This window comes from Haemaphysalis longicornis, unplaced genomic scaffold (genome assembly GCF_048455015.1).
Source record: "Haemaphysalis longicornis isolate Haplotype H1 unplaced genomic scaffold, Haemaphysalis longicornis Haplotype H1 scaffold_3, whole genome shotgun sequence".
Classification (NCBI taxonomy): Eukaryota; Metazoa; Arthropoda; class Arachnida; order Ixodida; family Ixodidae; genus Haemaphysalis; species Haemaphysalis longicornis.
Genome location: NW_027526335.1, coordinates 56,276,498 through 56,289,455, shown reverse-complemented (window position 1 = coordinate 56,289,455; position 12,958 = coordinate 56,276,498). Strand labels below are relative to the sequence as shown.

General features: G+C 45.5%; 1 protein-coding gene across 1 annotated transcript in view; it reads right to left on the bottom strand.

The window, feature by feature from the left end:
* Positions 1 to 11,893, bottom strand: part of LOC144174472 (cytochrome P450 2H1-like) — a 33,293-nt gene extending 21,400 nt beyond the window's left edge. Inside the window, exons 1-4 of the mRNA XM_077703188.1 lie at positions 11,747 to 11,893; positions 7,920 to 8,146; positions 2,828 to 2,952; positions 2,315 to 2,421 (exon numbers count right to left, since the gene is read on the bottom strand). Coding sequence (XP_077559314.1) covers positions 2,315 to 2,421; positions 2,828 to 2,952; positions 7,920 to 8,146; positions 11,747 to 11,782 — 495 coding nt within the window. The 5' untranslated portion in view covers positions 11,783 to 11,893. The remainder of the gene's footprint in view (positions 1 to 2,314; positions 2,422 to 2,827; positions 2,953 to 7,919; positions 8,147 to 11,746) is intronic.
* Between the last annotated feature and the right edge of the window lie 1,065 nt (positions 11,894 to 12,958).

Here is a 12,958-nt window from a genome sequence, read left to right as displayed (position 1 = left end):
TTGTACAGACTAGATGCTCCTCCGTCTGATTTTTTTCTACGAAGAAACTGAACCAAATGTAATAAACAAATTTTCTTCAGCGTCTAAAACCGGGCCTGGTCACACACACGCGGGCCCTCCATAGGCTCAAAAATAAATGACCGGGCCCGGGCTGGGCCTGGGCTTGAGACGACGGGCCCGGGCCGGGCCCGGGCTAGCCTCACTTATGAATGCCCGGGCCCGGGCCGGGCCCGGGCTTGGTGTTACGGGCCCGGGTCGGGCTCAGGCTTCACAAAGCGGGCTCGGGCCTTAAAATCAGGCCCGTGCAGTGCTCTACTACACCGTACCGCCCACTTGTACATGTCTCGGAGAGTTCCTGGTCATAAATACAACATACACCCTTATTTTATTTACGAAATTCGCCTTTTGATAACTATCTCAGATCTCTTATTATTCTGGATGACCTGTTTTCAATCCTACCTAGAAAAAGAAAGATTACAAAAATATTGATAAACTTTTCAAATTTCCCACCGCACATAAGCAGTGGCGTCATAGAAGAGCCTCCCTCCCCCCCTTCCCTTCAAATAGAACTCGGTGCATGAATTCCATGATACCATCTAAAAGAAATCATCGAACTCGTGTACGAAAACCGCTACGACTGTGCGCGATCATTATTAAGGGCGGTAGCTCTGGCTGCCGATCACACGAACTATTTTCTGTGATGTCATAGGGCCAGGGCGAGATAGGAACTAATGAATCACTACTCTATCTTATGTTTCCTCTGTTATCAAATTGGTTTGAAGTTAGCGTTAAAATTGGCATTACTGTTATTTTGATGGGTCGGTTTTTATTGAACTAAAATATTTATGTCTTCAGGGTGCCTTCAACCACGCAGTTCAAGAATGGAAACGGAACTCACGCAATAAAGATGGGTTTTATACGATATATGAGCCAGGGCTAAAGAAAGTGCAACTAAGTACTCCACCCTGAGGAACGCCGTTTTCTTTGATACACAGTGCGGATACTGCAGCCCCGACCCTCACTCTAAATGTTCACCCGCCGCGGTGGCTCAGTGGCTAAGGCGTTGCGCTGCTGAGCACGAGGTCGGGGGTTCGATTCCCGGCCGCGGCGGCCGCTTTTGTGATGGAGTCGAAAAGCAAAAACGCCCGTGTGTACGAGATTTCGGCGCACGTTAAAGATCCCCAGGTGGTCAAAATTAATCCGGAGCCCTCCACTACGGCGCGCCTCATCGCCTGCGTTGCGTCGGCGCGTTAAACCCTAAAATCAATCACTATAAATGTTCGTTTGGGCAGATAGCTTCCAAAGCTGTCAAGCATATTTCCCCAAATACCAAAGAGTTTTACGTCCTGCAGGATTCCGTAGCGTCAAGCACTGCCATGTGCGTTTTCTAGATCGAAAAATCCCGGGCCATCTCCACTGACGTGAAACGTGCGAAGCATGCAGTATATAAGCGAAATCTTCGCGCCTTGGCGCATTTGCCCACGCAGGCGAAACTGTTGGGGGCAAAGGTATACAGCTTTGCTTTAAAAGGGAAAAGGTTTGGGCGTGTTGGTTCATTAAAACACAGAAAACAAGCGCTATTTAAAAACACTGGCGCTCTTGTCACGTCCACGCCTCGTCCTGTTTTCAAATAACGCTTGTTTTCTGTTTGCTTTAAAAGTCTCGTGCCTCTGAAGCACGAAGTGTTCTAGCGCGAGGCGTTCAGAAACGAGTGCCCGGAGTGTTCTTTTTTGCAAACGTTTTTGCCCACGGAGATGAAACTTTCTAGCGTGAGGCGTTTGAAATCGAGTGTCCCGGAGTGTCTTTTTTTTTTTTTTGCGCGTTACGTTCTAGCACGAGGCGTCGGAAAACGAGTGTCCCGTCGTGTTTTTTTACGCGTCACGTTCTAGCACGGGGCGTTGGAAAACGAGTGGAAAAACGGGGCCGGGAAAACGAGCCCCGGTCTTTTAGTACCGTTACCACATGAGGCGACGCCGACAGATCGAGCCCCTAAGGGGCTTCGCCCCTAGAACTCGCAGGTATATCGTACACAATCGCGTACCACCCACCTGCTTCCATGCTGCATAATATTTATCCGAATGTGCTGATGATAATGGTAGCACATTTGTACTAAGGGGAGACCTTATTATAGTAAAAGAAAACTCGTGTCCTTTCCACACACTACCGGGAACAAAGAGACAGCCGCTGAAGTTCGATCTACATAATCTCAGAAATCAGGGGCGTAGCTTTCTCTGAAGTTTCATTCGCGAGGTCATCTACTCTATCTGTACCGGCCCAGCTTTCTGCTTGTAGCGTTGAGAACGTTGCCACTTACTTGAATGTGCTTATCCATGGTTTTCTTCCCGAAGCCCAAATTTCTCAGTACGTGAAAGCAGTACCTTCGGTTATGTTGCCATGGCTCTCCATTCATTGATACAATCCCTGTTTTGTCAAAAAAAAGTGCGTCTTGCATTCGTCAATGAGCCATTCCAACACACACACGCACACGCGCACACGCGCACACGCACGCACACACACACACACACACACACACGCACACACACACACACACGCACGCACACACGCACGCACACGTGCACACACATGCGCACGCACACGCGCACGCACACACGCACGTACACGCACACGCACACGCACACGCACACACACACACACACGCACACGCACACGCACACGCGCACTCGCCCGCGCACGCGCACGCACACACACGCACACACACACACACACACACACACACACACATACACACACACACACACACACACACACACAAAGCAACACATCGACCAAGCAATGACAAACTAACGGCTGTAGCACATAAGCTTACCTTTAATTCCGAGATAGCGGAAGACGAAATCGTCGGTCCGGAAGAGTACGTCAGGATTTGCGAGTCCTTCGCGAATCGAGTCGAGGTCGTTCAAAACCACCACATCTTTACAGCCAAGCCGAAGTCTGCGAGGGCGGTGGTTGCAACATGGGTTTTTAGAAGCGACTACTGTTTTGAAGCTACAACAAGTATTTGTAACGACACATTACAGCTCATTTTTCTGCAACAAATTAATAACAATCGGATGACGATTGGTCTGAACCCGCGGGACTGCACGAACTGTATGGCGACTGGAACCTATAACCCACACTCCCGTATAACAAAATCGATAAAGTACACTGATCACCAACATTGATCAGACCCGCCGCGGTGGCTCAGTGGCTAAGGCGTTGCGCTGCTGAGCACGAGGTCGCGGGTTCGATTCCCGGCCGCGGCGGCCGCTTTTCTGATGGAGGCGAAAAGCAAAAACGCTCGTGTGTACGAGATTTCGGCGCACGTTAAAGATCCCTAGGTGGTCAAAATTAATCCGGAGCCCTCCACTACGGCGCGCCTCATCGCCTGCGTTGCGTCGGCGCGTTAAAACCCTACAATCAATCAATCAATCAACATTGATCAGGAGGGAAGGGGATTTGCAACAATCGTCAATCAGGTACAATAAACCGCTTGGTCACGGCCATATTGAATAACCCCTTCAAAGGCCGTATTCAAACTACCATGCAGGCCGAGGGGAAGCCAGGTTTCTGAACTTGAAGAAGCCTATTAGAGTACACGTGTCTTCCGAAATAGGCTAAAATGACAGACGTTGCATGAGCAGCTAACAGAATGGCATACGCAGACGGGCATCAGCAAATCGAAGGCTGCGGTTTTTTACCGGCCCGTATTTACGAACCAGCACCATCCATTCGGGAGGCGCGCAATCACATCGGGAGTATTGGCGATCAAGCTAGAAAAAATCTAGGTAAACAACGAGCGACGTATACAATCCTGTTGCCTCAAACAAGACAGCCGGGTGATTCCGGCCAGAACAAGCTGGCGATCTGCTTTTACAAAAGAATATAGCACGTGCGCCAGCCAGGCGGCAACAAACTATAAAAATATAACAATAATATGCTTCACGCCAATATTTATTCATAAAGATTACCCGTATGTATTACATAGATTACGTGCAACCTATTCAAATACCGCCTGAGGGTATTGCACTTCTTGTCAATAATCTGAAGTTATCTACTTCAGCTGGCATTGACGATATCACATTCAAAGTTCCAAAAAACACTCTTTCCGTTTCTGTTAATATCCTGTATCACCTTTTCAGACAATCTTTAGCTACAGGCCAGCTCCCCATTGACTGGAAGGTTGGTAAAATAGTCCTCGTGTTTAAAGTCGGCAATAAACATTCACCCGAAAGTTATAGCCCTATCTCTCTAACGTTTATCTGCTGCAAACTTCTTGAACATATAATCGCTTCTCATGTTTTCCGCCACATAGAATCCAACTACTTCTTTTTTAACGACCAACATAGATTTAGGAAAGGTTTTTCTCGAGAAACACGGCAGCTGGAATTTACGTCAGAGCTACATTGCAACATGAGCAATAACCTTCAGACTGAGTGCATTTTTCTCGATTTTTCTAAAGCTTTTGATCGCGTACCCCACTGCCATCTTATTTATAAATTATCTGCACTTCGATAAGACTCACTCAAATTATTTTGGCTTCGAAACTTTCTTTCTGTTCTCAAGCAGTTCACGGTAATAAACAATTTCCAATCACTCCTTTCCCTCCCACGTAACCTCAGGTGTACCGCAGGTATGCGTCCGCGGCCCCCGCTATTCTTAATCTATATTAACGATTTGCCAATCAACACCATATCTCGCATGCGAATTTTCGCCGATGATTGCTTTATGTACCGCTCAATAAGCTGTACTAACGACCACTTAACACTGCAAAATGACCTCAACAAGATTAATGACTGGTGCAAAAAATGGCTGATGTAGCAAAACAAGCAAAAATGTAAAATCATGTCTTTCACAAGCAAGCAAAACATTTCTAGCTATTGGTACATCATTGATGATTACCCTCTGTCGCACACATCATCCTAAAAGTACCTTGGTATTCATTTCACACCAAATCTTGCATGGTCACAATTGTGACCACCATATGTGCAAAAGCTTCAAAATCATTGGGATACTTACGCCGGAACTTGCATACCTGTCCCACCCGTGTTCGTCAGCTAGCTTATCAGACCTTCGTTCGCCCACAACTTGAATTTGCCGCATCCATCTGGTCCTCATACCAAAATTACCTAATTAACATGCTTGAAGCGATTCAGAATAGGGAAGCCCGATTTATTTCGCGAAATTAGGAGTACCATAGCAGCGTAACAGGAATAAAGCTCTGCCTTTACCTTCCACCACTGAGTACTCGGCGGGATATTTCTCTTCTACGTCTCTTCCATAATTACGCCTACAGCAATAAACCATTCCCACCACAACTCGATATACCTTCCGTTACACCTCGCAGGTTGCATAATAACTTGTCTCACACGATTATATGGGTCAACCGACGCCTTCAACTAATCGGCTCTTCGTCGTGTCATACGCTTGTGGAACGATCTCCCGAACGACATCGCATCTCAAACACACCCAGAAAAATTCCGATAACTTCTGCCCTCTTTCTTTTTGCCATTGAAGCTCTAGGCTGGTTTCTTTTTCAACTTTTTGGGCCACCTCCTGTATCGCTCCAATGTGTTTATAATCATTTGTTATTCCATTTCCTCCTGCATATAGATTACGGTCGTGTGTCCTTTGGTAGCGCAGCACGCGCTCTGTTTTTTTAAAGCTTCACACTTCGTAACCGGCTGCATTTCTTACGTATAATGGTGAGTATCGGTTATGGTAACATTCTATTTTTGTATCGCCCTTTAAATCCTCAGTTTTTAAAACGGGAACAACTTGCTTTGTACGCTCTGTATAGACGCATTTTGACTGTGTGTGTACAAGACGTTTTCTACTGAGTTGTATTCTGCATATCTGTATATCTTCCCACCTGCAAAGTTTCCATGTGCAACTTCAAATGACTTTTTTTGTACTTTATCTTCTTTTTCTCTTTACTGACATATAACGTGTTACATGTTGCTCCGTTTTTTGTTCTTTCGAAATTTGACGTTATCTGTCAATTCTGTTCCGACACTTACCCTTTGTTACCCGCCTTACTCAATGCTCTGCAATAGGGACCTGTAAGGTATTTTTAAATAAATAAATAAAATAAGACGAAGGAAGTCTCAACATGAATCATTTGAACTCGTTTGCAATAGGTGGAAAGTGGCGGCGCTCTATATATCATGAAAACTTCTGTGGAATAGAGGTGCCTAAAAGGCTCATTGCAAATAATAATGCGCACCGGATTGGTTTTCTTGCGAGAACAAATAAAAACACAGGTTAAAACAGCGTTAAAATAACTAGAAATAAAATCACAACAAGTATAGAAAGCACAACTTGTTGTCCCGCGTTGTCTGCTAGAGTGGTGCACTAAGTACCTTCGGATGGCTTGAACCAAGCAGATATGTCCAATTTAGCCCGTCCGACGGACCAAAAAAAGTTGAAGAAAATTGCATACTTATGCGTAGCATTCTTATGCCGCTGGTCTAGAGTGCGAGTTCTTTACAGCCAAACATAGCTATGAGTAGCGAAAGACGTTGGGTTAACTTATACTTTTAGGTTTTTATTTGTTCCTTTTCGCCAATGATGTAAACTTATACCATTATAGCGATGATGTGCCTTTCCTTCGCAAGTTATGTTTTTTTTTAGAAGATGCTGGATGTACTTCAGGGTTGGTCCGTTTAAGCTAATTTTTATTCGTATTGACGACGTTTTTTTGCAAGATTTTTTTGTTTAGTCTTCGGATTGCGGGGGAGATATATAAGAAGCTTAAGTTGTTATTTCTTCATGTCGTTTTTGTGGAAATTTTATTCCTTTTATTTTCCTTATCTTTTGGTTTCTCAAAAATTCTGTCTGAAGAATTATCTAAATTTACGCTATGATAATGGTAGAAGGTGTTACTTCCACCAAATCTGCAATTTTGTGGACATTCAGGGCATTGCACGGTTTGCTAGTTTTCCCTATTTTTATTCGTATTTCGGACGTCCTTTGCGGATTTTCTCGTTTAATAGTCGGTCTTTGGGGGAGGTGTATTCGATGCATATTTTTGATTTCGTAAGTTTATTTTTCTGTTTTATTTTTTCTATTTTTCTTATTTTTTAAGGTTTCCAAATTCTGTCCGATCAATTATCTCCACTTACTCTGTTTTGACGATTAGAGGTGCTACTTCCGCCAAATCTGCATGTTTGTGCAAAGGCAGGGCGTTACACGGTCCTCGCTGAGGAGGAGTTTCTCGCAAGGAATGCTACGCATTAAAATAAAGCAGCCACAATAGCAGATAGTTTTGCGGCCGCTTCCCGCATTAGAGCGTTTCATTCACTCCTCGTTCACTCGGTCCAAGGACGCCTTGACGTAAGACGAAGTAAAGACGTAAAAATAAACCCGTACTATACAGTGCTGAATAAATGCGTCACAATATGCCCACTCAGGTAGGTTCGCTAGCGACGAGAACAGCAATCGTGAGAAGATTCCTGCTAAATTAATAACAACTTCAATTTTTTCTGCAACGTCAGCATACCCCCCCCCCCCCCCCAAATTTAATCATTCAGGGACACTGGCCAGTGACGATGACAGCAGCTGTCAGGGATTCATGGCCGATTCACGAATTCCCGTTGTTAGCGATGCCAACATACTCACACACACAATGCGACCTTCACTCAACAAAAACTGATGCTCACCTATTCTTACATCATAACACAAAGCCTAAGTGCCCCCATAGCTTTTGTGTGCATCTTTTGGTCCCGTTTTACTTTCTGGCGGAAGATTTGGCTTGAAATGGCACGCATCGGGACATAGTGGCAACACAGAAACGTGTCCGTGCTACACGGTTCCGGCGGTGTGGCCTGAACATTCCGTAAACGTGTATCATTTGAGCTCCTCCAACCACATCGAGCGGCTGTGCTCCAACAATAAGCCCATATCGATGAGAGAGCACTTACCTGATAATGGGCCCGTATTTTTCACTTAGCTCCTTAAACACCAGATGAAATGGCTTCCGAATGAAGGGAATGTAGCCTAGTATTGGCACGCCCGTAGGACCGGGTGGCAGGCGCTTCCTTTCGTATTTTCTGTGTCTCGATGTGAGGGCGTTTAACGTCAGGAGCACAGTAACGACGAACACCAAAAGCGATGTCGCTGTCGAGCAGCTGTGTGCCCAGTCAACGACCTGAAAAAGTTAAGGATCCCTTTTGCGATAAAGGAAAACGACGGAAAAAAGCCGGAGCCAATATAATTGAAACGCTTTTTAACAGCGAATCAGTTTATCAACTCGTATTTTTTCGTGTCCGCAGGTTTAAAATACCAAGAAATTGCCGAGTGAGCTCACGTGAGCGCGGGCTCAGCGTGGCTCGCGACGACCGCCCAGCGTTGCCGGTGCAAGCGTGTCAAGGCAAGCATACTCACTTAGGGAGATCGACCAAGATTGACAAAAAAAAAAGAGAAAAGAAACTCCAGCGTTCACCGTAATCGTGGCAACACTTCCTCGGAACGAGATAGACACGTCATAACAAGAGACCTGATTTTAGGCAAATGCCTATTTTGTTCCTTGCGTTCCTATCACGCCTGTTTGATATATGAGCATGAATTATAGGTTAAGGAGGGCTTTTATAGTGGTTTACAGCGCCTGTAAATGCATATTTTGTCGTTTGTGCCTACATAGCTATAAATATCTATAAATGCCTATTGTCAATGCCTATTTTGAATACCGGCGCCTTTGTGAACACTATTCAGCCTTAACTTTCGCTTTCGAGGGCGGTTTGAGATCATTGTTCATGTTACCGAAGAGCTAGCACTGACTGTTAGGAACCCTATTGGGTTCAGCCTAGTCCTATAGTTCAATCAGACTTTTTGCTAATTCCGGGTATCATCGTGCAAATTTTCTATGGCGCCAGTCTGCCATGCCTGCGGCCGCGCTCAAGTTCTTCACACTCGAGTATATTTCCTGCACTTACAAAAGCTACACACATGTTTACGCGGATGGCTCGGCTCGCCCGGGCTCATCCGCCATCGGCGTGTGGATCCCATCAGCCCGGTGCACTATCGAAAGAAAACTTAGACATGAAACGTCCTCGACTGCTACCGAGCTAGCAGCTGTGAGGGCTGCACTTCATTACATCAGCGGACGTCATGCCCAGCAATGGGTAATATTCCTCGACTCGCGCAGCGCCTTACAAGCGCTCCGAAAGCTTCACAACAACCGCAGTCAGCTTGTATGTGAAATTGCCGAAATTCACACAATGGCTGTGCGCGAAGGCCATGAAATCATTCTTCAGTGCCTGCCTGGTCACTCGGACATACAAGGCAATATTAGATCCGACGCAGCCGCCAGCGCAGGCCACTTGCTGAGCAACACGACCCAGCTTCCTTTCTCCCGAGAGGACAGCAACGCCCTTATCCTCGCAAGTGGTTGGGCTGCACAAAGGTCGGAGTGACAGGACCCTCACCGCAGGTATCTACCACTGCACACTATTGACCTGCACTGTGACTTCCCTTTTCCAGGCGGTCTCAACAAGCGGTGTGAAGGAGTTCTGCACCGACTGCGCCTGAATGTGGCGTTTACTCGGAGTTTTAAGTTTAAGATAGGTTGGGAAGATTCCCCCCTGTGCCGGACTTGCGGTGTGCGCGAGACTGTAAATCACTTGCTGTGCGTCTGCCCTCGATTCGCTGCTGCGCGAAAACCTGCAGCGAGCTCCCTCTCTCGTATACGTCATGGAGGCAGTCTCGAACTTTTTCATTTTCTTGGGCCCTGGGCCAATAGTGCTGACAGTACCTTAGGTACAAAAGTTCTGATCAAGTTCCTACGAGAGACTGAACTGGACAAGACTCTCTAGATCACAGACAGACCAAGTGTGTCACGATATCTACTCTTTCGCACTGTGGCGTTAATCTATTTATTTTTCTTGGGTTGGTGTTGTTACTTTTTTTCCCGTCGTTTACTTTTCATTTTGTTTCAGCGTTTCCATTAACGATTTTCTTTTCAATTGTAGTTTTTATGTCCGGACTCTGTTTGCAGCATTCTCTCGTTTTTCTTGTCCTTCTTTTTTTTATTTCTTGTAACGTTTCATGTTTGTCTTCTTTCTGCTGTAATCCTAATGTCTGATATGCACCACTCATCAACGTAGTCACCCCCCATCTGGTGTAGCAAGCCTTGTCCCTAGCAGGGCTGACCTCACCAGTTCACATTAAAGAGCATTCTCTCTCTCTCTCTCTCTCTCTCTATATATATATATATATATATATATATATATATATATATATATATTGATTTGATTGATTGATTGTAGGGTTTAACGCGCCGACGCAACGCAGGCGATGAGGCGCGCCGTAGTGGAGGGCTCCGGATTAATTTTGACCACCTGGGGATCTCTAACGTGCGCCGAAATCTCGTACACACGGGCGTTTTTGCTTTTCGCCTCCATCAGAAAAGCGGCCGCCGCGGCCGGGAGTCGAACCCGCGACCTCGTGCTCAGCAGCGCAATATATATATATATATATATATATATATATATATATATATATATATATATATATATATATATATATATATATATATATATAAAAGCTCAATCAACTCCCGAAAACAACCGCTAGCAGTAGCGCAATGTTACGCTGTTACAAGAGGCGCAATTTTGAGTTCGAAAATCTGGAGATGGTGGGGTTGCTGTTGTTTTCTCAATTTTTCACAGTGACTCAAAGATTACGTTCCGCGTGCTCTCCAAAGACATTTCTTCAAAAAGTTCGGTCACATCCTCGTCTCCAGAAGTATACTCAAATCCAACTCTATTTTCAACTCAATGGTTGAGCAATCAACGCTCCTTGGTTATTAGATCACTCTCAAATAAAGCATCAACGGAGAAACATTACTGCGTATCTGCCTTTCCTCACGCCCTAAAATAACGCTGCCTACGGGCTTTAAAAAGTATTTTCTATTTAAATTTGGTTCGGCTGTTAAGCAGGCTTTGAAAATTTTCTCCAAATGCGTGGAAGGGTATTTTGTCATGTTGGTACGTCTTGCTTGAACAATTCGTAAAGTATTAAGGTAGATGAGAAAATTGCTAGATTCGTACCTTACATCACTCATAGAAGAGCATGTTATTTTTTTTAATTAGTCGTTTATCCTGTTGATTATTTTTGTCTACATTTGTTATGCCGTAATTAAATTGCGCCAGGTGTAAAAATAATCGTGCTTTTCCCGTCGTTATTTCCAGCTCTGAAGAGTTCTTTTTCATGCCTGTTTCACTATATGTGTGGCTCGAGCAAGTGACAGGGGCTATTGAACACATATGTGAGAAGTGCGTTTGTTCAATTCAGCCAAAGAACCGTCATTAGTCCAGCAGCGTAATGCGGCAATGGAACGACTATGTCTAACTGTTGCCGTCTTAGTGCCGTCGCAAAGAGCGAGATTGTTGGTTTAGCTATCGTAGATACAGGTCGAGCACGTCTTCGTTTGATATGTAGAAATTTATGGTGCCTATATTTACAACGTTGGAGGCCTAAAACGTGGTTTTTACTGCCTATTTTAGGCGCCTGAAACAAGCTTTTTTAATGCCTACATTCCGGTCTCCAGGAGTCAGCAAAAAGGCTTGGAGTCAGCAAAAAGGCTGCGACGTACTGCTTTGGCGGCATGATCATCCCACATTACTTTGCAAACCCCCACCGATCTGCTAAAAACTTACTTTTACATCCTGTATTAAGTGCTGTACAAAAGGTCTTTCTGACAGTTTCAGCTTGTCTTTCAAAGACATGAAAAAAGCGTATCAATACTTACATGCATCAAAGAACTTTGCAGAAGATCAAGGACCATTTCCGTGCGTAATGCCGTGCCTCCCCGCTTCCTTGGGAGCTCCTGCTGGGCTGCCTCTGATTGTGGATAAACGCACGTAAGCACCCCCCGCCCCCGCCATTGTTTATGGATCCTTATCTCGAGTTGTTATCTGGCTAGTCGGGAGCGACAGACTCTTGACGAAAAGAATAAGGCCGCTTGAGGGTATCTAACGGCTAGACACATACTAAGAAACACACACGTACAGGCACGCACATAGACACACACACACGCACCCTTTTGCTGTAATCAAGTGTTTACCACAGCCACTACGTGAACAGTGAGCAGCGGTTCCAAGGCGTTCCTGGAAGAAAATAGAAAGAGTAGGTAAACATAACACGTCTTACAAGCAGGAGCAGCAAAGAAATAAGTAAAACGCATAAACATTTACGAATGGAGTTGCCATTTCGCAGAACAGCATTTCCGACGAATAGTGTTTGCATTGACGTTACTCACGCCTGAACTGGCGCTTACCGTATTTACCCGATTCTAACGCGCGCCCGATTATAACGCGCACCCTATCTTCCTGGCAGAAAAGACGAAAAAACTTGCACCTCCGATTATAACGCGCACGGAACTTTGTGAGCAAGAAAAACGAATGCGAGAGAAACCGGCGATTTATTTCTCGAAGTAATCTCACTCTCTCACTCCTCGTCGCTCTCCGCTGACCACAACATCCCGTCCTTGGTGCCATCAAGCGCGTTGTCGATGCCACACTTCTGAACGAACGTTCCACCATGGTCGATGGGATCGTGGCCCACGCCTCACACGCCCATCCCGAGGGCTTCTCCAGAGGGGCACGCTTCAGCCGACCGCTCGTTTTGAACGCGTGAGAGCCGCTGCTGCCATTGCTGTTATCAAGCGCGCAAGTGGAACGTTTTGACGATTTGTGTGAACGCCAATAGAAAAGGATAGGCGCCTATGCTTCGTGCGTCCGAAAAATTGTTGCTAAAAGCTTTGGCGCCATCTTGAGATGGCGATGGCGATGGGTGGGATGAAATTTCCGCTGTTTCGGCAGTTTCGGTTTCGTATCCGATTCTAACGCGCATGCGATTTTTCGACCTATTTTTCCGGAAAAAAAGTGCGCGTTAGAATCGTGTAAGTAGGGTATTTTTGTTCAATAGTTGGGCAACACGTAGCCCCAGAAGAGGAATTTTG